Genomic DNA, 23,941 nt, shown 5'->3' with positions numbered 1-23,941 from the left:
AAGGTGAGGTAAACTCCAAATAGCCCTTGGGGCTTAGCACTGTGACAGATCTAGCAAACTTAATAGGAAAATTGATTAAATAAAATCTTGTATAAGGTGCCATACATATTAAATAAAGCATGTTGTTGCTAAAATGTCAAGTAAAACATGATAGTAAAATCATGTAAAATATGTTTTATAGTTAAACACAACAGCTCTATAGTATGTTGCTTCTAGGAAGAAAATATATGGTGTGATTTAATTTTTCCCGTAAAACTTTCCTCAGGTCAAAATAAAACCTCTTTAATCATGGGTGTTTTTGTATGTCATAATACATAATAGTTTAATACTTCAATGTTTTAATGGTATTCCAAAACATACGTTAGCAAATTGAGTCACAGGTCAAAATGAGATAAATAAAGTTTACTTGAATATTCTCCAGGTAGAGTTACCTACCCTTCGAATAAAGATAAAGTTGACATCATTTAGGTCGGACAATATGTACAGATGAGATATCCTACATTTGATGTGTAACAGTTGTTTAACTATAGTTGAGTATTACAGACAAATGTGTCATACAACAATTCTCAATGTCATATTTTTTACATTATTATATATCAAAATGCACATATGTTAATTAGCAACAATAATATCTATATGTTTATTGATGTCACTAATTTTTAATTTTATCGGGGTATGAAAAAAAAATTTGTTTGCAAACTGTGGATTCTCATAAAAGTTTGCAAACAATTTTTTATATATCAAAATATAATAAAACAAAATATATTATACATTATTATATATCAAAATGCACAAATGTTAATTAGCAACAATATTAATATCTATATGTTTATTGATGTCACTAATTTTTAATTTTATCGGGTATGAAAAAAATAATTGGTTGCAAACTGTGTGAATCCGCGTAGCGGATTCTCACAAAAGTTTGCAAACTATTTTTTCTTCATACCCCGATAAAATTAAAACAAGAGGCCCAGAGGGCCTGTATCGCTCACCTGGTTTGTAATGCCAAGTAATATTCTGGATACAGGTTCATTGTTTATTTTCTGAAGAAATTTGAATATTTACCTCTAATTCCCTATTGGGCCCCACCATTCCTGCCCCCTGGGGGTCAGAGCCAAAATTTATACAAGCTCTGTTCCCCTTCCCCCAAGGATGTTTGTGGCCAAATTTGGTTACAATCCATGCAGAACTCTATGACTAGTAGCGATTTATAGGATTTACTTTTATTTCCCCTATTGGGCCCCGCCCCTCCTGCCCCCGGGGGGTCAGAGCCAAAATTTATATACAAGTTCTGTTCCTCTTCCCCAAGGATGCTTGTGGCCAAATTTGGTTACAATCCATGCAGAACTCTATGACTAGTAGCGATTTAAAGGATTTACCTTTATTTCCCCTATTGGGCCCCGCCCCTCCTGCCCCCTGGGGGTCAGAGCCAAATTTTATACAAGTTCTGTTCCCCTTCCCCAAAGGATGTTTGTGGCCAAATTTGGTTACAATCCATGAAGAACTCTATGACTAGTAGCGATTTATAGGATTTACCTTTATTTCCTATATTGGGCCCCGCCCCTCCTGCCCCCAGGGGGTCAGAGCCAAAATTTATACAAGTTCTGTTCCCCTTCTCCTAAGGATGTTTGTGGCCAAATTTGGTCACAATCCATGCAGAACTCTAGGACAAGTAGCGATTTATAGGATTTACCTTTATTTCCCCTATTGGGCCCCGCCCCTCCTGCCCCCGGGGGCTCAGAGCCAAAATTTATACAAGTTCTGTTCCCCTTCCCCCAAGGATGCTTGTGGCCAAATTTGGTTACAATCCATGCAGAACTCTATGACAAGTAGCGATTTATAGGATTTACCTTTATTTCCCCTATTGGGCCCCGCCCCTCCTGCCCCCAGGGGCTCAGAGCCAAAATTTATACAAGTTCTGTTCCCCTTCCCCCAAGGATGTTTGTGGCCAAATTTGGTCACAATCCATGCAGAACTCTATGACTAGTAGCGATTTAAAGGAAATGTTGACGGACAGACAGACGGACGGACGGACGGACGGACGACGGACGACGGACGCCGCGCCATGGCATAAGCTCACCGGCCCTTCGGGCCAGGTGAGCTAAAAAATAGTGACATCAATAATTATAATTAATTTTATACTCTATTTGATAACATGAAGTATGTTTAAATGTAACATTATAGTGGTTTTTCAAGGGATTCTTTTTTCCGAATCAATACGCAACCTCATTGTCTCTATTGTGACGTCACGATAACATCAGGGTTTCGCGCCATTCTCGGAATTTTTTTCATAGTTAATGCAAAAAATATATTAGCCAAACAGAAAGCCAGATTTGGTATGAAAACAAAGAAAAATTAATTATATGTACATGATTTTCCTTTCATGTAAACATTGAGACTACTGGTCCCATCTAAAAATTGTAATGCCCTGAGAAAAATGTCTATTCTTTATGATTCTTCATTCTTAATTTAATAATGACACAGATAAAACTATGAATGAAACATCTGCAATTATGATTGTACTCAATTGACATATACAGAGGATTTTATACATTGGCTCAAAATCAAATAGCAGACACTTCAATCTCTTGAACATTTCAAATAACACATTCCTTCAACACACACACATATTCGTCAGTGAGATCAACATATCAAAATAATCTATCATTGCTATGAATGTCCATAGTTGATAGTGTTCAATATACATGTACATATACATGTACTGACATTGCATGCATAACATTGACATACATGTAGAAAATGTGGTTATCAAAGCTAATAATCTGATTCTTACATTTCAAACCCTATGTCTTTGCATCCATGCAGATATATTACAGTAACACAATTTCCTTAATAATCAACATTTGCTGTTGATGATCTCTAATCTGGAAATCTACTTTCATTACATATAGATAAAAGACAGAAGCGAGAAGAAATCTCTGGTCTTTGGACACCTAACAATATTTTTGATGACTAATGACCTAAAAGGGAACAATTTAAAGCAAAATATTTTCTGTAATTGTATCTGTACAGGTATTGAAGCTCAAAGGAAGTAACAAGTTTATACATATAGGCAGTCAATATGTTCAATTAAAATGCTTTCAGAATGTGTATTTAAAATGAAATAATATTGCACTCCATGAATTTGGTGATGTGTTTCTGTGGACTTATATCAGTCAGCATCGTACATGTCATGATCATCGTGGTCGTAACCTGTGAATATAAGTAATAAATACTATTTACCAAAAGGAAAAAACAAATATGCTACAACACACCTGTCATATTTGAATTTTTGTTCTCTTTTGAACTACAATATATTTGATATCATAATGACTGTTGATTTGTTTGGTTTTATGCTCTCATGAGAGATTTATACAAACCTTTGTAAAAAGCTATAGCAAAACTTTAATTTGGTAAAATATCATTTCCATGTTCTATATCAAAAATGAGAAAAATTTTGACCCAGAAAATGAACAGGCTATAAAGTATCTCCAACAGATTAAACCAGCAACACAGATTGGTTTGTTTCTCTGTTTCACAAAAATCATACACTGTTATGAAATAATGAAAAAATACTCTAGGGTATCACATGAGGTCAGAGCATGACCTTTAAACTGACTTTACCCAGTCCTATAATCCTCATTCTCAAGGTTACAGTATGAGATAAAGGATATCCTGCAGACATTATATCTACTGACCTGTATCTATCCCACGGCCCAGTAACTGCCCAGCACTAACCAGATGATCATCTTCTTCTTCCTCATAATCCTCTTCATCTTCTCCAAGCTCCTCTGTTACACAAGATGACAAATTTAAACACTTATATGAAATTTCTCAAAACTCTGTACTAAAAGTATAGCTTACTCCCATAAAATGAGAGTCTGCAGCTGGTCAGTCGATTTTTTTTAATGAATTTGTATCATAAAACAAATTTTTGTCCAACTTCCTTTTCAAAGTAAGATATACTACATGATATTGTTAGTGTTTTTTATTATTACAACATTTAGGTATTCAAAATGGGGATGTAAATTTGTATCATTACTGATTGCATTTTGTTACACATTTTAACATATAAATATTTTTTTACACATTTTAACACATAAATATGACTCCTGGTCAAAAAGGTTCATTAATATTGAAATGTTCCAGACCATTGTACAACATGTACTTATACTATGTACAAGTATTGTGTTCAATTTTGCATTAGATTTCTTAATGCTGCAATCTCAAATTAAAGGATATAAATGATATTTCTTATATTTCAGTTATTACATACCCTCTTTTAGGTCTGTATACTGCACAGGCCCACTCTCAATTACTACATCTGAGGCCTCTGTTGCTGGCTCAATCTCTAACTTCACCTTCTTAGCTGAAGGTTCCTGATAAAAACATACCAACAGGTACATTACAAAGGAAACGTTTACCCTTACACATTTTATGCTATTGTTCGAAGTGATTACGTATTCTCATAATACCTTCTAATACTACATTTTGAAAGTTTTTGAAAAGAAAAAAAAATATACAAATTGTTTGTAGGTTTTTTTTCATTCTTTCAAATGTGTATACACATAATTCATTTATATGTAATGCAACAGGTATTACCTTTCCTTCTATAAAGCCTGGTGATATACTTGGTTTTCTTAATCTGAAAAGAAGCAAAAGTTAAACATTCAGAACACTGTGATCTAACAAAATAGATACATGTACTGTTAAAAGTGCATGGTAAATCCTTATCCTATATCATAAAGCATATTATCAATTATATATATTTTGCCAAAAAATTTGAAAATCTAACTTTACATTGTTATATCTATTCAGACAATATTTCAAGTTTTATTTAAGTTTTTTTTTTTAGAGACATATGTCAAATCAAAAAGATTTGAATCAATAAAATTCAATTGACATCCATAGCCACTTGGTATCTGATTCGACTATAGTATACTTGGTACATAAAATTACATTGTACCTAGAGAAAACCCTCAACTAGTCGCCAACCCATTGTAAAATTATAGCCTATACAGTGTATTAAATATTTATATCATAGCAATACAGAATACGAACACATAACACAAGTCCAATACTGACCTATTTAAGGCTGGCGGTACACTGTTGTTGCTTTCTAATTTGTTAAATTTCAGGAGTGAGGTCATCTTGGGAGCACGAGAACCTTGCACTTTGAGATCATTTAAGACATCGTAATTTATTTTGGTTGAGATTTTTTTCTCCTGTATTAGTCGGACTATAGCCTCTTCCCCAGAGGCAGCTGGTGTTGTGTGAGTTGGTTTTCTTTTCTGATGTTTCCTTCTCTGTAAAAGTAAAAAATATAAAGCAAGTTTAATGGCCACCAAGTAGGCATCAGATAAAGAGTTTTACAAAAATCATCTTCAATGGTAAAATAACTTTTGGATGATTTCGAAAGGATACAAATGATTTCTTTATCATTTTTCATCAATCAAATAATTTCTTTTACTAAAACAACTTTTAAATTAATAGAATCATTCCATACCTTTTTCTTATCAGGATTTTGTTCCTCAAGTTCTTTTTCTCTTGCAAGTCTTTCTTGTTTTTCTGTAAAATACAAGATAAGTTTTTGCCTTTTTATTTATAATGTATAGTATTGCACTATTATAGAGAAAGATGTTATACCAATTTACAGGGTATTGTTGAATAAGTTTTAATCTTGCTTGAAGACATTTTCTTTTACCAGGTATATTCACAAAAGTCAAAATGTTACAGATATCAAATATTATCTAAAAATAACCTGTTTAATTTGGTATCCATATCAATTCACTATTTAATTGATATAACAAAAATGTAGTATACTATTTTTCTTCAATGTTCAATGATATGCTGAGTGTCAAACTATTCGTACATGTACCAAGATATGTACCTTTTTGAGCTTGAAGAAATTCACCATTTTCTTTCATCCAAATGTCAGTTTTAATCTTCACTTCATCTTCATTAAGTAACATCTAAGAATAAAAGAATAATAACATAACATTTATTTTATAACAGTATAAGTAAAAGGTGTATATACCCTTGATTAAATGGAAGTTTTCTTAATTTTCATTCAACTAATTTAAATTCTTTTAAACATATTTTAAATTGAGGATTAAAATAACACAAACTCACAAATCTTTTCAAGAGTACACAGAAGAGAATTTGATGATCAAATGATTCCCATGATAAATGATACCATATTAATGTTCTGGCTACGCTTACCAAATCTAATTCTTCATCGTCTATTCCTGCCAGATCCAATTCTCCACTTGCATGATCAGGATCTACAATGAGACAATCGATCAAAAATTCTTGTTTTGAATATAAAAAAAAACTTTCCTTTCAAAGCAATACACTTCTCCTTATTTGATGACATATAAATAAGTTTTGATTATAATTATGTACATGTAGTTAACAAAAAATGTTGCAGCAAAACAATATCAATGCATCATATATTGTAGAAAGGGTTATTTTCGCCACTCGCAAAATTCGCCATTTATGCCCGAAAACAGGATGTTAAATTTTGGCTACTTCATAATTTCGCCATTGAAGAACTAGGGTTTAAATTAAAACCCTGAACTATGTCAAATATTAGGTTCTCTTTCTTTCTGGTATCTGTAGGTGTTACATGTATTTCGTTTCGTAGCATGTGTGTTGATATATCGTATTAGTGATTTGATTGACACTGATTACTGTGTCAACAGTATAATTACAGCATAGAATGTAACAATATGGGTAATTATATATTTCTTTTATTGATATGACCAATGTTCAGATTAGCCACAAGTGAACCGGCATGCTTAGTTTATACAGTAATGCAAACTTTAACACAAGTCTTTGTTGTTGTCAGACTGTCCACGGGTGTATTGACTATGTAAACCTGCATATATTATTGGATATCAGCTTATATAGGCATATTCGTAATCAACTAATATTTGCCAATTTAATTTTCACCAAGCAATGTTATGGCGAAAATAGCGAAAATTAGACACTGGCAAAAAAAACCCTGTTATCTAATATGTCCAAGCCATTCAATGAACTCTTAAACCTGACCAGTATGTTTTACTAACCATTCATTGGCACATCATCATCAGTCAAACATTCCTTCACTGCATCAGTTATACCCAAATCATTGCCAGTGGGACCAGCGGTGCAGGATACCTCCGATGGAGCTATGGCAGTGGCCTTGGACTCAGACTTCATGGAACCAGGTCCACCAAAGAAGGACATAGGCTGGTCATCTACACAATCTGCTAATGTCTCCTTCTCTAAAAACTTCTCCACTTTTGTTCTTTCATCAACTGCAGCTGGTGACGCTGTTGATGATGATGGTGATGAGGTTGATGGTGCTGCTGTTGATGTTTCTAAAGAGATATCATAATATTAAATTTAAACTATATTTCGGTAATTAATGAGAATTTTATATTAAACAAATTCGAACATATCTTGAATATTAAAATATCCTTAATTAGATGTGTTGAGACACATTACATTATATATACACTAACAAAGTATATAAACCAGTCAAACACTCAAACAGACACTTAATTCAGCAAGTTCCAGACATTAATGAGAGCTGTCTAAATATATGTATCTTAATATACAAACTTGCATATGCTGCCCAGATTCCTCTTGGTTTTGGAGGCTGCAATGACTTTTCAATCTCTTCTTGAATATCGGATACTTCACATGTCAGTTCATTCAACTTGTTCTTTTCTTCAAGCTTAAAAATACATAATGTGTTATGCATAAGCATATTATCCATGTACAGTTGCCTTTTTTAAGTATGATCTATCTTAATATCTATAGGTAATGGATGCATAATTATCTCCACTTGCTGTCTAGTAATCCGCGCTACTAGTCCAATGGGGATGGATCTCAACCTCCTGAGAAAAGATCCTTTTTAAGATCTAATGACCTTGTATATAAAGGCGAAGGTAATTTCTTGATCTTAAATCATTATTTAATCATTCATTTGGACTAACTGTGTTGTCCTTTACACTTGCATGTTACAGTTTTATTATTATGACCTCTGGTTATTGAGAAGTCTTCCTTTTCTGTCAGTTCTAAGAGAGGAATCACCGAAGAAGAAAGGAGTCAATGTTCTAGGGGACACATTGGTTGTTCTTCATGACTTGAACCAGTTTGTCCCCTAGAATTTTGACTGGGGTCATGCAAGGTTATTCATTTGAATAAAAAGTCCTACCCTCCAGCTTGGTGTTACCGAATAACATTTTGAAAATTTATCCTTTCCTTGAAATAATCTATGTGTGAAAAACATTGCTTTAAAGATTTATTTCATATGTCAGATATATGTATACTGATAGATTAATATAATTTATAAGGTTATATATTAATATAATTTTGTACCTGCGCATTGAGCTTAGCTTGCAGAGCTCGTTTCTTGCCTTCAGTAAAAGAAGGAGGGTCATGTTCCGCTTCCAGGTCAATGTTCTGGAATTCTTCAATAGTTAACAGACTAGAGGGTGTATCCTGGAACTCGGCAAGCCTGTTAAAAAAATGTACTTTATGTAAATGCAGATTAGCCATAAAGATTTTTAAACAATTTATGCATGAATGTATCAGATGTCATATACATTGCTATTTGGACTTTTTTAGGTATAAACAACATAAACAATATTTTCATTGATACTTATATATACTGGAAAAGATAATTTTTAAACATATCTATGATCAAAATAACTATAAGATATCTCCACAATTTATGTGAGACAATAATTGTTTAATGAAAATAACAAGTCCTAGTACACTATGGTAATTGGGCTCGGTAACTTACCTTTTCCTTATGGTAGTATCACAGACTTTCACCACTTTGATTATATCTTTAACACTTCTGTTAAAGTTTGACATTCTTGCAGCAACTAACAAAGCTGTGAATCAATTACCAATCAACATAATTAGCAAATAGGATCTGAAATTTATTTTTAACAGGAATTTATATGTATGACAGGGAATTACACACATCAAACTATTTTTTATTTTTGAAATCTGGTGTCTAAAAGACCCTGCATAGTCAAAACCATATTTTAGATTTATGTTTAATCATAAAACTCTGCGTAGTTGTATTAAAAGTAAAAAGATAGAGGCAGGGAAAATGTGTTGATAACTTTTACTTGTTCCAAAACAGAAGATATTCTGCTATCTGCATCAATACTTTACAAGAAAATTTAAGATATTGATGCCATTTGTTTAGCTAAATGATTACAGGTAATGAAATTACCTGCACCGCAAAGTCCTGAAGGTCGGCGACCAGTATGCATCCAGTCTCTCTTCATCCTTTGGACAAGTCGAAGTGCTATCATGGAAACATCATGGGTTTTATCCTCAAATTCCAGTTTATGGGCAAACCTTTGTATGTAGAGACAGGGGTCTGAAAATTTATAAGTATTAAGAAATAGTAAAGATGATAGACTAAAGTAACAGCTTATATATATATATTATCTAAATTCAGCAAAATGTTGTAGAAAAAAAAGTAAAACATAATAATGATATATTGTTATCTATATATATATAATCAATGGCTATATTGTATTTCTGTCAAAAAATGAAATTCTCATGTTAGAATAAATTTATTTAAATTATAAACAATCAAATACAAAATATAATATTACTAAAATTTATTTTCATCGCCTTTTCCATAGTTTTTGTATATTTTTTTAAACTCACAATCTATTTTTGGTGTTCTTTAACCTCAACAATTTCCCTTTGTTATCGCCCTTGAATTTGGTGCATTCTGGGATATGTCACTTTGTACACACAATAATGATGTTTACCGTCTAGACACATAACTATCTTTTAATGAACAGGCAAATTACGGTAAGGTTGATATTTGTGCTTGTTATAGAACTATCCCATGTTTTGAAACCTCGAAGTAGGACAGAGAGTCGGCAACTTGGCAAAAAATGACTGCGTATACGTAGGGCTTCATCGCGGTCGCTGCAATTCGCATATTTGGCAATGTTTCAGTTCCATTTTCGGTGCTAGGCATAAGCTAACGGGCACTGCTGTGTACATTAGCATAAATTAAAATTCACTTGTGAAATAAAGAAAAGTAAAAGCGTGTTACATATTATAATGACTAGTTAGCTGCAGAGCTTTTCTTGCCTTCAAAAAAGCGATATCATGTTCCGTATAAAATACTTCAATAGTTAAATAGACTTGTATCCTGTAACTGGCAAGCCTTGTTAAAAAAATGTACTTTATGTAAATGCAGATTAGCCATAAAGATTTTTAAACAATTTATGCATGAATGTATCAGATGTCATATACATTGCTATTTGGACTTTTTTAGGTATAAACAACATAAACAATATTTTCATTGATACTTATATATACTGGAAAAGATAATTTTTAAACATATCTATGATCAAAATAACTATAAGATATCTCCACAATTTATGTGAGACAATAATTGTTTAATGAAAATAACAAGTCCTAGTACACTATGGTAATTGGGAGGTAACTTACCTTTTCCTTATGGTAGTATCACAGACTTTCACCACTTTGATTATATCTTTAACACTTCTGTTAAAGTTTGACATTCTTGCAGCAACTAACAAAGCTGTGAATCAATTACCAATCAACATAATTAGCAAATAGGATCTGAAATTTATTTTTAACAGGAATTTATATGTATGACAGGGAATTAAACACATCAAACTATTTTTTATTTTTGAAATCTGGTCTCAAATAGACCCTGCATTGTCAAAACCATATTTTAGATTTATGTTTAATCATAAAACTCTGCGTAGTTGTATTAAAAGTAAAAAGATAGAGGCAGGGAAAATGTGTTGATAACTTTTACTTGTTCCAAAACAGAAGATATTCTGCTATCTGCATCAATACTTTACAAGAAAATTTAAGATATTGATGCCATTTGTTTAGCTAAATGATTACAGGTAATGAAATTACCTGCACCGCAAAGTCCTGAAGGTCGGCGACCAGTATGCATCCAGTCTCTCTTCATCCTTTGGACAAGTCGAAGTGCTATCATGGAAACATCATGGGTTTTATCCTCAAATTCCAGTTTATGGGCAAACCTTTGTATGTAGAGACAGGGGTCTGAAAATTTATAAGTATTAAGAAATAGTAAAGATGATAGACTGAAGTAACAGCTTATATATATATATTATCTAAATTCAGCAAAATGTTGTAGAAAAAAAAGTAAAACATAATAATGATATATTGTTATCTATATATATATAATCAATGGCTATATTGTATTTCTGTCAAAAAATGAAATTCTCATGTTAGAATAAATTTATTTAAATTATAAACAATCAAATACAAAATATAATATTACTAAAATTTATTTTCATCGCCTTTTCCATAGTTTTTGTATTTTTTTAAAACTCATAATCTATTTTTGGTGTTCTTTAACCTCAACAATTTCCCTTTGTTATCGCCCTTGAATTTGGTGCATTCTGGGATATGTCACTTTGTACACACAATAATGATGTTTACCGTCTAGACACATAACTATCTTTTAATGAACAGGCAAATTACGGTAAGGTTGATATTTGTGCTTGTTATAGAACTATCCCATGTTTTGAAACCTCGAAGTAGGACAGAGAGTCGGCAACTTGGCAAAAAATGACTGCGTATACGTAGGGCTTCATCGCGGTCGCTGCAATTCGCATATTTGGCAATGTTTCAGTTCCATTTTCGGTGCTAGGCATAAGCTAACGGGCACTGCTGTGTACATTAGCATAAATTAAAATTCACTTGTGAAATAAAGAAAAGTAAAAGCGTGTTTTTGGACTAAGTATGGCTTATCCAAACAAGCGATATCGTATAAACGTACCTAAATATCTTTATGTATGGTTTGACCTGTTGACCATCCTCGGATCCAACCATAGGGGTACGCGGTTTATGAATAAAAATGAAAATAGGCCTGACGAGTCAGAGTTGAGACCATTTCTTTGGTGCCCATGTGTTATCGAATACTTTGATGAAATCAATTAAAGTCAATTACTCATAATTATAACAATCAATTGTCTTCTGCTATGATAATTAGGTCACAAATTAAATTTCGCAGGGTCACAAAATAGATAAATTGATAATAGGTGGTTGAGGGCCACAAGTATTGGGCCAATGTTTTTCTGACAAAAATAGCGGTTGTAACAAGGAAATACACAGCTTTTTTACGGCAACCGGCTTTTAACAAACCCTGGTTCGTGTGTGTTTTATGCTTGTATTTTTTATTTTATATTTATTAGCGTACAGTGGGTCAAAGTGGGTCTTTGACCATCCTCAATATTTCCTAAGGCTACAATATTTATATACCTCTGGAACATGTCAAAGCAAAACTGAAGGCAATCCAGTAAAAAAATATATGACCAATTACATATCAATCTGATCAAAATTAGACCGGTTTCTGCTCCACTATATGGTGTTCTAGGATACGCTCCAATACAAGATCTAACTATCATTTTCCCGTTCTTGGTCACTTCAGCATGACCCCTGGCCTTGAATCGGAACATCTGATGATTTGAGAGATTCAACCCCACAAAAGATTTTACAGGTGACAAGCTGATTCACTCACCAATCACCATAAGGGTTTTGTTGAGGTTACCCCGAACAGAGTGTTGTATAACTTGGATCTTGTATTGGAGTGTATACGTATCGTAGAGCTTTTGTAGTGCAGCAGAAATACAAGTCTAAATTAAGATTGCCCGCAGAGATTTCCTTTTGAAGATTTACAGCGACTCTTAACTTCAAAACCATGTTTACATGTACTGTCATTAACTAAGATTATTTTGATGTATACCAAACAACCTTGAGGAGCTCCTCATCTGATGTCACAAACACAGCCATCAGTTTTGCTATGACATATTTCAGGCGAATAGAGATCGTAAGAAAAGTTACTGATCTGGAACACTGGAAATCAAGAATTGTCTTTGACCTATACAGCTACCAGCATGCTAAATGTGACAAATTTAACCAAATCTGCATACCCAAATCTACCCGAATCAATGTAACATACATGTACAGCTTGCTGCTATCAGTCATTTAGTGTATAAACAACAAAAGTTCCTAATCTAATATATTATTCTGATTAATAGATGGATAAGCCAATGAAAACAGAGCCAAAGAGCTGTCTCTTTGCCAAGCCTTCTAGGGAGTACTCGGACGAAGAAGTCAATCAAGAGGTCCCACAGAACTTTGGCGGCAAGCTGCCAGTTCAACGCCAGATAAGACAGATTGAACCTCCATGGCAGCTTCCTCGCAGCCCCCCTCCATCCCTTCCCAATGCCAAGGCAAGCGAGGAGTTCAATTGGCAGGCTAATATGACAAATGTCCGGGAGAGAAATGCAGTCATGTTCAATAACCCTTTGATGGCAGATGTATTTTTCAATGTAGGTAGTCCACCACACAGTTGCCAAAAAATCCCTGCTCACAAGTATATTCTGGGTATTGGAAGCTCAGTGTTCTTTGCAATGTTCTATGGTGGCCTTTCCAACCAGCAGCTGGAAATTGACATACCGGACGTAGAACCAGCAGCATTTCTTAATCTCCTAAGGTAATTCATAATGAGTGATGTTATATTATTAAACTTGATTTTTATGTTCTGGTTGGTGATCTTTAAAGAAACTGAATGAACTAAGGAAATAAATTTGTCTTATAACTAAGTTAACCAGTTACTTATCAGGTACAAATCAAGTTTCTGTTTAAAATTATTTATTTACATATTGGCCTCTTAAAAAGTTTTAGAAGCTGTGTATTGTACACTGTATATGCTTTGTCAGATATATATCTAAAATAGACATCCGTAGCATAATGACACATCTTGCATAATTGCCTAAATCATAAATTGTCCTTTTACTTGCAGGTACTTGTACTGCGATGAAACAAAAGTTGAACCAGACAACGTACTTGCTACATTGTATGTAGCTAAGAAATATCTAGTGCCTCATTTAGCCAGGGCTTGTGTTAGATACCTGGAAACCAGCCTAAGTGCACATAACGCTTGTGTTTTGCTAAGTCAAGGACGTTTGTTTGAGGAGCAAGAATTAATGCATAGGTGTTGGGAAGTGATTGATGCACAGGCAGAAGAAGCATTAAAGTCTGAAGGATTTTGTGACATAGACATCAACACTCTCAAAACTGTCCTTGGCAGAGAAACTCTTAATGCCAAAGAAATTTCTGTGTTCAATGCTGCTTGTCGCTGGGCAGATTCAGAATGTAGACGTTGTGAAATAGAGCCCACATCAGAAAACAAACGTAAAGTATTAGGGGATGCCTTGTTCTTAATCCGTATCCCTACAATGAAGCTAAACGAATATGCAAATGGTCCAGCCCAGTCTGGAATTTTGACATTACAAGAAAGCAACGATATTTTCATCTACTATTCAGCAAGAAAGCGACCTGAACTGAATTATCCTCTGAAACCTCGTAAAGGGTTGAAACCATACAGATGTCACAGATTTCAGTCTTCTGCCTATCGAAGCAATCAGTGGCGTTACAGAGGCAGATGTGACAGCATACAATTTGCAGTAGATCAAAGAATTTTCATCGCTGGGTTTGGTCTTTACGGCTCCAGCAGTGGTGCAGCTGAGTACACAGTCAGAATGGAACTGAAGAAAAACGGCAACACTCTTGGACAGTGTTTCACAAAGTTCTTTTCAGACGGATCTAGTAACACATTTTCAGTGATGTTTGATAACCCTATTCAAATTGAGCCCGATCAGTTCTATAATGCGAGTGCAGTGTTAGACGGTGGTGAGCTGAGCTACTTCGGCCAAGAAGGTCTTGCTGAGGTACAGTGTGACAAAGTGACCTTCCAATTTCAGTGTTCCTCAGACAGCACTAATGGTACAGGAGTACAGGGCGGACAAATACCAGAGATCATCTTCTACTGCTGATAGTGTTGTAACTGTAACTGTAAATCTGTTGCCAAACTATACTGCTGCCAAACTGTGTTAAAACTAATTATTGTTCTAGATCAGGGATGACTTATTGACTGGACCCACATCATCCCAATATGCTAGTCCATACTTCTGTTGAATTTATTAAATATATATCTCATTAAAAATAATAAGTTGCATTGGATTTAAAGTTGCATTGGATTTAATTTGATGTATTCTTCATTTTCATAGACATGCTAATTATTACTAATATCACATTTGAACAATACAAAACATTTCAGCCTGATTCAGGTATTTAGAAGTTAATATTATGATTTTTTTCTTCTTCCCCCCCCCCCCCAATCTTGCATATTTACATTTATATTATGAGTCAATTGGCATTCTCAATATCTCTATGGTTAGATAATTGGTTGATATGTTTCTGAGCGTCTTAGCTTTTGAGAATAATTAGCATTAACACTGCCATTTAAATTCAAAGTTTTCTAAACCATTTACATTAACAATTTGATATATATTTTCATTTATTATTGTTAAAGATGCTCCACCACTGATTTTTCTTTGGGTACGAAAGTTACTTACTTTACATCATTACCACCATTAAAAAGTTTGAGTTTCTAATTTTACTTCAAGTTAAAACTATGAAAAATAAATAATTGCATCCCGAAAAAGTTCTGTGGCACTATATCTTATATGGAATGAAGTAATGATTGCGCATGCACCAAAGGCGAAATAAATTATATTATGTTATTTTTTGTGTTAATTAGGCATATACAGTAAAACCCCTTTATATCGCCACCTTCTGTTTTCCTAGATTTTGGCGATATATCGAGTTTGGCGGTATATCGGATTTGTCGTTGAAATCTTAATTAGGCCTAAATATAGGTAGTCCCCTGTACCGTACTGAAACAGACATTCTAGTCAGTCTGTGTAGTGTACGGCCACTTCGTATTTTGTAATATGAACAGTTCCAAAATTAAAGTAATTTCGATAGTAGTCTTTCAATAAATATGTCAGCTTTGTGTGTAAAATACGAAAACCGAACACGTTTGTGCTACCACGTATCGTGCCGTAGTTGCCTGCTAGTTGGGATTTTCTCGGTTACATGATATTTTTATTACGGGAAATCCCGCCCGGAAACAAAGAATACAAGTTCTGAACAAGCGCAGTGCGGTCGTGACCTCACTTCCGCGCACATGTCTAGTATATCTGCATAAACGGCACTCAGACGACGATTTGATCTTACTAATAAACGGCGGATTCTTCTGCACGTACGTTATATTTTTATCGCTCTTGAAATTGCTAGTTGCATTTTATGGTCTATAAACGAACTGTGATATAGAGAAATAGACTTGTGGGTTCCTTTTTGTCAATAAATAACTAACGTTACGATAGTACGTAAAACACATGTACAGAAGTGAGTTTTATTCACCACAACTTGCGATATATACCTACCTGTAAAACAATAACAAAGGTGTACCCATATTGTTAATTGATTTCACTGTGTACACACAGTCATACACGCGGCCATAGTGTGTGTAGCTGATTACCTGTCAGTCGGCAGTTGAGCACCATACGAAAACATGTGTCCCTATCAACAGAATTTGGCGATATTAACGAGGTCATTAATAGTGTTATTTTAATCATTTGTTCCGCAAATGTGATGGCGGATGGCGGTAGACAGGTTTGGCGATATAACGGGTGGCAATATAACGGAGTTTTACTGTATATACACGATTAAACACCAATTATTATTAAACACCAATTATTGTTCAAATAATGAATATCATTTATGCTCTGTCGGCGGTGGAGCATCTTTAAAGATTATTTTAATTCTCAACAGATTTTAGTTTGAAATTTTATTTTGACCTGCAGTTTATAATTACCTGGCATCACAGCAAAGTTTGTGAGTAAGAAAAGCATTGCTTGCAAGAACCATTTCTGATAAAAATGATATTTACAATGAAAGTGTGACAGTATATGATTATTGGTACTATTATGATCATGAGGCTAGTGTATTCAATATATTAATACAAAAACAAATATGTGTATACAGATTTTAATATGATTTGTGTGCCCCTATAATACTAAAGCTAGCTATCTCTCGCTTGAGCTCAGATCCCCACCCTAAATCCACACGGAGAAATGGCCCATCCAAAACTCCTCATCTTTAATTTATCAAGACCTATGAATGTAATATAATTATGTACACCCATTCTTCATTCTAACTCCTCTGATGAACAAACATTTATATTTCTAGTTGAATGAAATGGTAATCATATAGGGGTACTATGTAAACACAGGTGTATTAGTACTGTTTTTCTTTTACAAAGAAATGTAAAATTAAAGGCGGTAATAAGCCTGGATGACGGATCTCAAAAATATTTGAAAAAATTGATAACATAATGCACATATATATCAGTATAAAATTATGAAGATATATGAATCTAACAGTTAATGTTGATTACCGAATAAAATTGTTGACAAAGTGAAATATTTTTGTTGTTTGGTTTTATATGGGGAAGCAATGGTGGTGTAATAATGATGCACATTGCACAGACCCAGAACCTATATATAGAATTACTTTTCACACTGTATACTACAGTATGTACATAGATCTCTCGAAACATTTTGTATATTGGATTCTAAAACCAACCGCTAAATTATGCACCTCAATAATTAGTTACCAATACAATTTTTAGGTAAAATAACGGTAGGATATCAATCTCTGATTTATCCTATATCATAGGTTAATACCAGTCATTCACATGACAATGTTATGGTTTGTTGGCACTATAGTATACATTGCACATATGATTAAATTTTTAAAATAATTTAAATATACAGAGGGAGATTATATTAACATATACCAGATTGATAATAAGAGATGTACATACAGCTGCGATGTGTATGTATATAGGAATGGGTAAATACTTTAATACGGTAACTGTCAAATAAGTTTTTCTGGCTCAACATTAACCACATCGGAACACACTAAGGGCCCAGTTTCACGAACCTTCCTTAACTTTAAGGAATTCCTTAACTTAAAATTCCTCATAGGAAAAGCATTACAGAAGTTCAAGAAAAATCTTAATTAAAAAGGAGCCGTCATTAAAATCAGTAATGCTTTCCTGATGAAAGTTTTAGGTTAAGGACTTTGGACCTAGGTACGGTATATACCACAAATCAATCTTAGTGTTGAAAGGCTGATGACTATTTCCTTCATTGTAATACTAGTAATGTGTGCACATATAGATTAGTCTTTCAAGATAGGTAATTATGCTGACAATATATAGCTAACTGCTAGGTGATTATGCTGACAATATATAACTAACTGCTAAATAGATTGGGTTAATTAACATGCTGGTGGTTATTTTTTGGATTATGTTGTGTTTAACAGTCTTCTTGAGTTACCTCACAGAAATATGGCATCTGCAGTATAAACATTCCCAACACAAAGGCACTGGTTTTGAGTTGATGAATTCTAATTATAAATTCTGTGTGTTTGTGTACAAATCTTGGTGCATATTTACATCATTTGTCAAGTTGAACAAATTAATTGATATTGTGAAAAAGAATTGTGCATTGCGATACAGGGGTTTCGAGATCCCAAAACAAGGGTTTCGAGATTTACCATTGATTAGTACTACCTTCCGGTGATGACATGACAAAATTTGCGTCAAATTGTGTACTTTACCCATGTCTTTTTGGGACCTCGAAACCCATGTATTAGCATAGGTGGATACAAATGCCAAATTCTGGCACTCCAAAGGAGAACTACTGGAATAATATATTGATGAAAAAAATACCAGACTTTGCTACCACCATATATTGTCTGAACTGAGATCAGATCACCAAAACTAATGTTCATGCAATTTAATGTGATTTAACGCATTACTGTATTATAAGCGAATATAGACTACTTCAGGGATCATACCTATAGCTGGGATGTTGAGGCAAAGTTCACGTGACAGCTGCAGATAGGTTTTACCAAGGCTGTAAACATTGATCTGCAAAGAGAAAATTTACAAATTATATCAGAATAACGTCCCTTGGTTTCATTTTGTCACTTATAACTCACTTTATTACTCTATATGCATTTTACTATCGTGGTGATTTTCAGATATCATAGTTTGATATCCATGTAATCACAGCTAGTTTTAAGATCTGTTTATAAATATTAAAAGATGTAATTATAATTCCCCAGTTAATCTGTAAAGATATCTTTGTTGACATATAAAATTGCTGAGAACATTTGTAGTTTTATATTTGTTAACAGATTTAAGACTGAGACAAATAAACAAGGTACACATGAAATCTTATTACCTGTAGCTGGTCACTGAAGTCAAGCAGCATATGTGGAAAAATGGTTAAGGAGGTCTAGGGAGAAACTCCATGAACTTTAATGTAAAATACTAAAGATCAACCCTTTTATCTTTTATGTTTTTAAACAGATGAGTTTAATTCAAATTAGTGTTATATATAAATGTTACAGAAAATGGGTATACATGTTGCATTCAAATTTTCATATAATACCCCAGTTTTATGAAGAAAGGATATGAGGTGTGCCTTCAGTACGACAGACCAGGTACAGACAAGCCGCAGTCACGTGGGCTGTCTTTCGGCCACGAGTCAACTGCTTCACCACAGCCATCTTATAGAAGTTAAAAGCAGTGTCTATACAATGTTGGTTCAGCTTTAACTGAGCACCAAGCTGCTGGATTCGTCGTCTTCCTGGAAGATCATTAGAAAATAAATTTTAATGGATTTTAACAATTTGATGATGTCACAAACAATGAAATCAATTTTCCTAAATTGTACTTTAATATGATAGGATTCTTTGATATGATAGGATTCTTTAATTTTCCACCTACTTCAGCCATTGCTATTCAAGTGGAAAGCCAGACTTCTTGATTGAACACCATGATCTTTTGGTAAATCCATGGGGACCTAATATAAACTAACTAATGTCCCTGAAGGTGTCCCTTTAATAACTTATATAGAATTACCTGCTGGCCATGGAATGCTAAGAGACAGAATAAAGCTTCACTCAGACCACAGGTTAGGCAGAATTAACAAAGGGAGATATAGAGGTACTCGGTATGTATCGTTAATTATCATACACATGTGATATTAGTTAAACACTACTTTTTTGACAAAATACTGTATAACTGTTTTCTTAGATGACATACCATTTTCAAAGGTGACTGTGCGGGATTCTCTCTTCATTCCTCTTGGAAAGCTGATACCTAATGAAGGAGCTTTCATCCCTGTAAAGATAACACTATAGAATAGATTTTACACTATATGATGAATGCATACAACCTATTAACAAACAAAAAGATCATAGATATTTCATTTGTTATTTTTTATCAAAAAGTAAAATAATTATATAAGCCATCTAGATAATTTAAGATGTGTTAATAAAGTTGACACACTTGCTTTTGTCATTATTCCTGAAAGTTATTAGCCAGTTTCTGGAAATATTATGTACTGTATTTAATAAATTGATGTTCATAATTTGAGCAAAATTGAGACTACAATTAACTCATTGAAACTGTATTCCTTTTTAGGCCACATAATTTTATTCATATAACAAGGAAAATATGCCCTTATATTACCATCACTGGACACAAACTGTCCTATGACAGATGACCCTCCACTAGCATGTTCCTCAAACTGGACCTCTGACACGATGATCTGGTCCTCCAATACAGACCCACAGTTGGTACAGACAGCATCTCCTCGGGCCGGATCCTTGTCTATGTCTGTACAGCCACAATGGCTGCACACAGCGGTGCTTGACATCCTCTCTGAAGGCAATACAAAGTCGTTTTACAATGGGTTGTCTCCAAAATACATATTAGTTAGCAGAATTAAGGCGAACCTGTTTTATTTAAGCCAGTCTTAAGTCCTTTACTGTTTCAAATAATATATTGCATTCAGAGATGAATGTATGTTCAATTTATAAATTGTGAAACTTTACAACAAAAGGCCTGTATCGCTCACCTAGTGTTCTGAATACAAGGTCAAGATTAATATACATTTTCACTATGTAACCTTACCAAGCACAGTTGGCATTCATATAGTCTATGAACTTTAACCGCTTATTATGACATCATTATCATTGTGATGTCACAATTGTCATACCAACAATCATGGAAAACGGCTGTTCAAATGGTTGTCCCATCCTTGACGATAACAAATGATTATTATTCATTATAGATGCAAAATCCCTTGGGATTTCATCATCATAAAATTGTAACCAAATGTAAATATAAGCATTGAACGTCTTTCAGTTGGCATTCATATTGGCTATGAATGCCAACTGATGAAAGACGTTCAATGCTGAAATATATCTCAAATTTCCCTATGGGAGTCCCATAACTCCTGCCCCAGGATGTCAGAGCCAAGATTTATATATAAACACAGTTACCCTTCTCCAAAGAATATTTCTGGCTTGATTTTATTATAATTTATGCAAACTCTAGTAATGACTTAGAAATTTACCCGATACCTGTTGGTAAACCCCACTGGTCCCAAAAGGTCAGAATCAAGATTTACTCCTCATGATTTGATCCCCCGCAAATATGATTAAATCACAGCCAGGGATCTGATAATTAGTTACAGTTTATGTAATTATGGACCTCCCAGAGTGTTCATAGTCCCTACCTTATATATACTACACACATACCGTATTCGACCAAATTAGCGCCCCTCCCCCTTTTTGATGCCTCGGTTTAATAAAGACGAAAACTACACAAAACTTTATAGATTAGCAGTAATTTCGTCTTATTAGGTAACACCTTTTCATTTTTTTCAATTTTTGAAACACCCTCTGCGCTTATTGGGTCGAATATGGTAATACAATATAGAGTATGATTTCAACCCATTTTTGTTAAGACCCCGAAAATATCTAAAAATAGTCTATGGACACTTTGGTGGGTCCATAATTATATTAACTGCAACTAATTCCCAGATGCCCCTTCCCAGTTCGCTAATGTTTCTGGCCAAATTGGGTTAACTGTATACTTTTGCAAAAATAAATGTAGAACTCTATGCCTAGTATAGCAATTAAAATGAATGTTGATGGGCAGATGACAGACACCAATCATAGCATAACCTCTAAAGCTCTCTCGGCCTGATGAACTGATAATAATCATTTACAGGTAAGGCCATCCTTCATCTTTTTCTTTTTTTATGGACCAATTCGAAAATAAGTTAATACAGGTAGATTCTATAAGGATTTTTTTATATGGGTATATGATACCAGATTTTAATCAATTATATATATCAAGATCAGTGGGTTCTTGAGTAACCATTTTTATACTGAATGTCTTACATATCATTCAGAGTCAAATGGAAAAAAAACATATAACATATTTCGCTTTCAAATGTTTAGATATCTCAAAAATGTGTTGGCAGCTAGCTTGAATATTCAAGAAACTAAACCAAACATGCATATTTCAAATTTCATATTAAATAAGAATTCTGTAGGAAATGGACACAATCTTTGGTCTCTTTTGTCCTGAAATACACATATGCTATAATATGGCTCTGTTATTGACAGAAAAACAATAAGTGAAATCATTTTAAGAATTTGAGTTGATTTTTTTACAGAAAGTTTTGATTTGAAGACTAAATTGCTTTCTTGAAAGAAAAATCCCAATAGAAAAGTAGGATTCGAACTCCTTCCCTGATTTAATACCACATTTACGATTCGAGCATTTAACCTACAACACCATCGTCAACGGAAGTGCCACTGTGCGATTTGTTAGCGATATATATGGACATTTTTCACGTTATTCAATATATTCCACAACATCATTATCTTATTACCTGTTACTTGAAAATGTGCAATGAGTACGCTAGAACAGAATTATACAGAAACATTCAACCAACTGCCACAAACGCACAGCCTCGCTCCGCTACCAGGTGGCATAAGAGTTGAAGAGTTCCAACAATATGTGACTTCCGGTGATTCTTGTTTTTTCACTAGAAATCCTATCCAAACCTTATCGTGCGACGAAACAATTACAGCTATCGTAAGTTGACCATAACCGAGTAGCTATTTTAATATTCCACATTGAAGACACACAGCACAAATGATGTTAAAAGTTATTGTGAGTTGCACTTTACTTCCAGTTGATTTCATCATTTTACCTCGGGTCGATAGAACAAGAGGTCTTTAGGGCCTGTAACTGTTACATGCACTCGTTCTATTAGTAGGCCTGTAAATAAAGTAGAAAATACGAATCGATAACATTGTCAAGGCCTACATATAAATCTATGATAAGACATTATATTTAATTTATATTTTAGACTTATTACAATAATATTTTCATACTGGTGAAATAACAGTGAATACTTTTCTAGCTAATAGTAATATTAAAATAAGTTGATTTTATCAGAAACATATAGGCCTATACTGATTTTATCTGCACTGCTTATAAGTAAACAAATCAGGGAATTAAAACTGAAGGCATCTATTAGTGGAATATTAAAAGAAAATCTGGATTCAAGGACATGTTAGAAAATTTTATATATTCCTGGTTTTTTAATAAATAGAGGTTACACAACGAGTGGCTGTTGGATATGGAATTTATTCCACACGAGTGAGTTATTTTTTAAAAGTTACAAAAGACACAAGCTTTAGCGAGTGTCTTTTGTAACTTTTAAAAAATAACTTATGAGTGTGGAATAAATTCCATATCCAACAACCACGAGTCGTGTGACCTGTTTCTACCACAATTATATCCGCTTTTAGCCGATAGAAATACGACGAGGATAAGTACGCTATCCAACAGCAGTTTTGGCGTCAAGCGGCGATCACAGCATAGCATGACGTCACTCGATTATTGATGACGTTGACAAATGATGGCACGACACTCAGAAAGACGTTGTTCGGTCAAAGTTCACCGTGTCAGCCAATCAGAACGCGTACAGAGTTTATACCACGTGTGGTGTAAACAAATTGTTAATCAACAGCTGCATCGTTTATTTGATACCTTGAGAGTTGAATAACACTGACTATTGTGGTAGAAAACGCCTTCAAT

General features: G+C 33.9%; 2 protein-coding genes across 2 annotated transcripts; one reads left to right on the top strand and one right to left on the bottom strand.

Moving 5' to 3' along the window:
• Positions 1–1,301: 1,301 nt before the first annotated feature.
• On the bottom strand, positions 1,302–22,839 carry LOC138318110 (transcription factor IIIB 90 kDa subunit-like). The gene is made up of 19 exons (XM_069260220.1): positions 22,725–22,839; positions 20,507–20,698; positions 20,078–20,155; positions 19,446–19,619; positions 19,212–19,243; positions 18,823–18,895; positions 10,933–11,082; positions 10,489–10,582; positions 8,371–8,509; positions 7,609–7,723; positions 7,071–7,364; positions 6,223–6,284; positions 5,891–5,972; positions 5,507–5,568; positions 5,086–5,306; positions 4,603–4,645; positions 4,277–4,379; positions 3,699–3,791; positions 1,302–3,213 (listed from the first exon to the last, which is right to left on the bottom strand). Exons 2-19 carry the CDS (start codon positions 20,691–20,693, stop codon positions 3,173–3,175), a joined length of 2,043 nt encoding a protein of 680 aa, XP_069116321.1. The 5' UTR covers positions 20,694–20,698; positions 22,725–22,839; the 3' UTR covers positions 1,302–3,172.
• LOC138318109 (BTB/POZ domain-containing protein 6-B-like) lies at positions 11,432–17,381 on the top strand. Its single transcript, XM_069260219.1, has 3 exons — positions 11,432–11,527; positions 13,086–13,543; positions 13,853–17,381. The coding sequence occupies exons 1-3, from the start codon at positions 11,510–11,512 to the stop codon at positions 14,883–14,885; spliced, it is 1,509 nt and encodes a 502-aa protein (XP_069116320.1). The 5' UTR covers positions 11,432–11,509; the 3' UTR covers positions 14,886–17,381.
• Positions 22,840–23,941: the final 1,102 nt, after the last annotated feature.

Source organism: Argopecten irradians, chromosome 3 (genome assembly GCF_041381155.1).
Source record: "Argopecten irradians isolate NY chromosome 3, Ai_NY, whole genome shotgun sequence".
NCBI lineage: Eukaryota > Metazoa > Mollusca > Bivalvia > Pectinida > Pectinidae > Argopecten > Argopecten irradians.
Note: the sequence above shows the minus strand (reverse complement) of the source record. Positions and strands in the feature narration are given on the sequence as shown.